General features: G+C 39.1%; 1 protein-coding gene across 1 annotated transcript in view; it reads left to right on the top strand.

The window, feature by feature from the left end:
* The first annotated feature begins 973 nt into the window (after positions 1-973).
* The window catches only part of LOC112096725, a 3403-nt gene continuing 2944 nt past the window's right edge, over positions 974-1432 (top strand). Inside the window, exon 1 of the mRNA XM_024180201.1 lies at positions 974-1424. Within this exon, the coding sequence (XP_024035969.1) occupies positions 974-1424 (451 nt within the window). The remainder of the gene's footprint in view (positions 1425-1432) is intronic.

Below are 1432 nucleotides of genomic sequence, written 5' to 3'. Positions count from 1 at the left end.
CCTGGGTATTAGTTAGCAAATTTAATTAACCTTTTCTTTTTGGGTTAAATGTTATTGAGGTGGCTAAATTAGTACAGCCCCCTATGCATGTGAGGATTGATTTCGTTCATTGTAATCAACATTCTAAATCCTAATAATGAAGGTACCGATTGGTAATATTTGTTACCATCAATTGCAATCCGCAGAGCGAAAAAATTATTTAGCTTTTGATATTTTGATTAAATGAAGTAATGCCCCTGTCTACCAATTGCAACGCGGAATATCCTGATTCAATGTTTCTTTCCTGCGCCCATCGTTCGTTGATACCCAGAAAAAGTGAACGCCAAGTCGTCTTATATGATATGTACGTCTGTTCATCAAATCATATTAACGGCATGTCATCTGATGTTTCGAGACGTAGATGAATGGTCATATACTTCAATGATATCTCATTGCCGGTCATAGCCGAATACCAAACTACTTTTCGAAAAATGCCTTCCAACTTCAAGAAGTTGAGATTCATGCGGCATCCAAGCATGGAACCGCCACGTCTTTTACTCAATATCGGAAATGGAATTCTTCTTATTCGATACTCTCTTTCACTCGATACTGCCTTGCTCTTAACATTAAGCAGAAGCAGTGCAATTACATAGACCTCGATACGACAGTCATACAATATCATATTATGATCTTAGCATTCGCAAATGTGTGTTGGGTGGATTTTGGTAAGCAAATTGTGCTTAATGAAGTTCTGTTATTGGAAAATTTCGTGCAAACCACAACTATGTAAATGTAGCTTTTGGGTTTTAGCTGTTGAATTAACCAACCAACTAAATAACTCAACGATCATTAACTAACTAAATAACTGAATAGCTGAGGTCTTTCTAAATTCCCACTTCACCCCTCTTCCTCTCCCGCCACTTTGGTATATAGCCATATCGTTCTCTTCATATTCTCAGATATTCTCTCGCCTTTTTCAGAAAAGAATCAAGAAATGGGCAAGAAAAAACTTCGTGCCAAGAAACCAACAGCAAGACCACCACCACCAGATTCCACCATTGTTGAATCTGATCCTAAACAAGCAACCCTAGCCATTAATTCATCAGACCCTGAGATTAACAGTGAAGGCTTGCGGGCTTTATCTGCATTTCAGAGTGGAGATTCCAAGAAGGCTTTGGAGATGATTAAAGAATCCATTTCCAGTCACCAAGATTCCCCTCATCTTCACTGTCTTGAAGTCTTCATGCACCACAGTCTGGCTGAGAAAGCAGGCAAAGGTACTGACACACAACTTGAGCATTTAACTAATGCAGCTTGCTCGGCTGAGTTAGCAGTGGAGCTTTTTCCAAACTTAGTAGAGTTTTCTTTCCTTCATGCTGCTCTGCTCTGTAAATTGGCTGTGATCAATGATAAAGAATGGGAAAAAGTGATTGAAGGACTCTTAAGTCAGACC

The sequence above is a fragment of the Citrus clementina genome, unplaced genomic scaffold (genome assembly GCF_000493195.1).
Source record: "Citrus clementina cultivar Clemenules unplaced genomic scaffold, Citrus_clementina_v1.0 scaffold_9, whole genome shotgun sequence".
In the NCBI taxonomy this organism is placed as follows: domain Eukaryota; kingdom Viridiplantae; phylum Streptophyta; class Magnoliopsida; order Sapindales; family Rutaceae; genus Citrus; species Citrus x clementina.
Note: the sequence above shows the minus strand (reverse complement) of the source record. Positions and strands in the feature narration are given on the sequence as shown.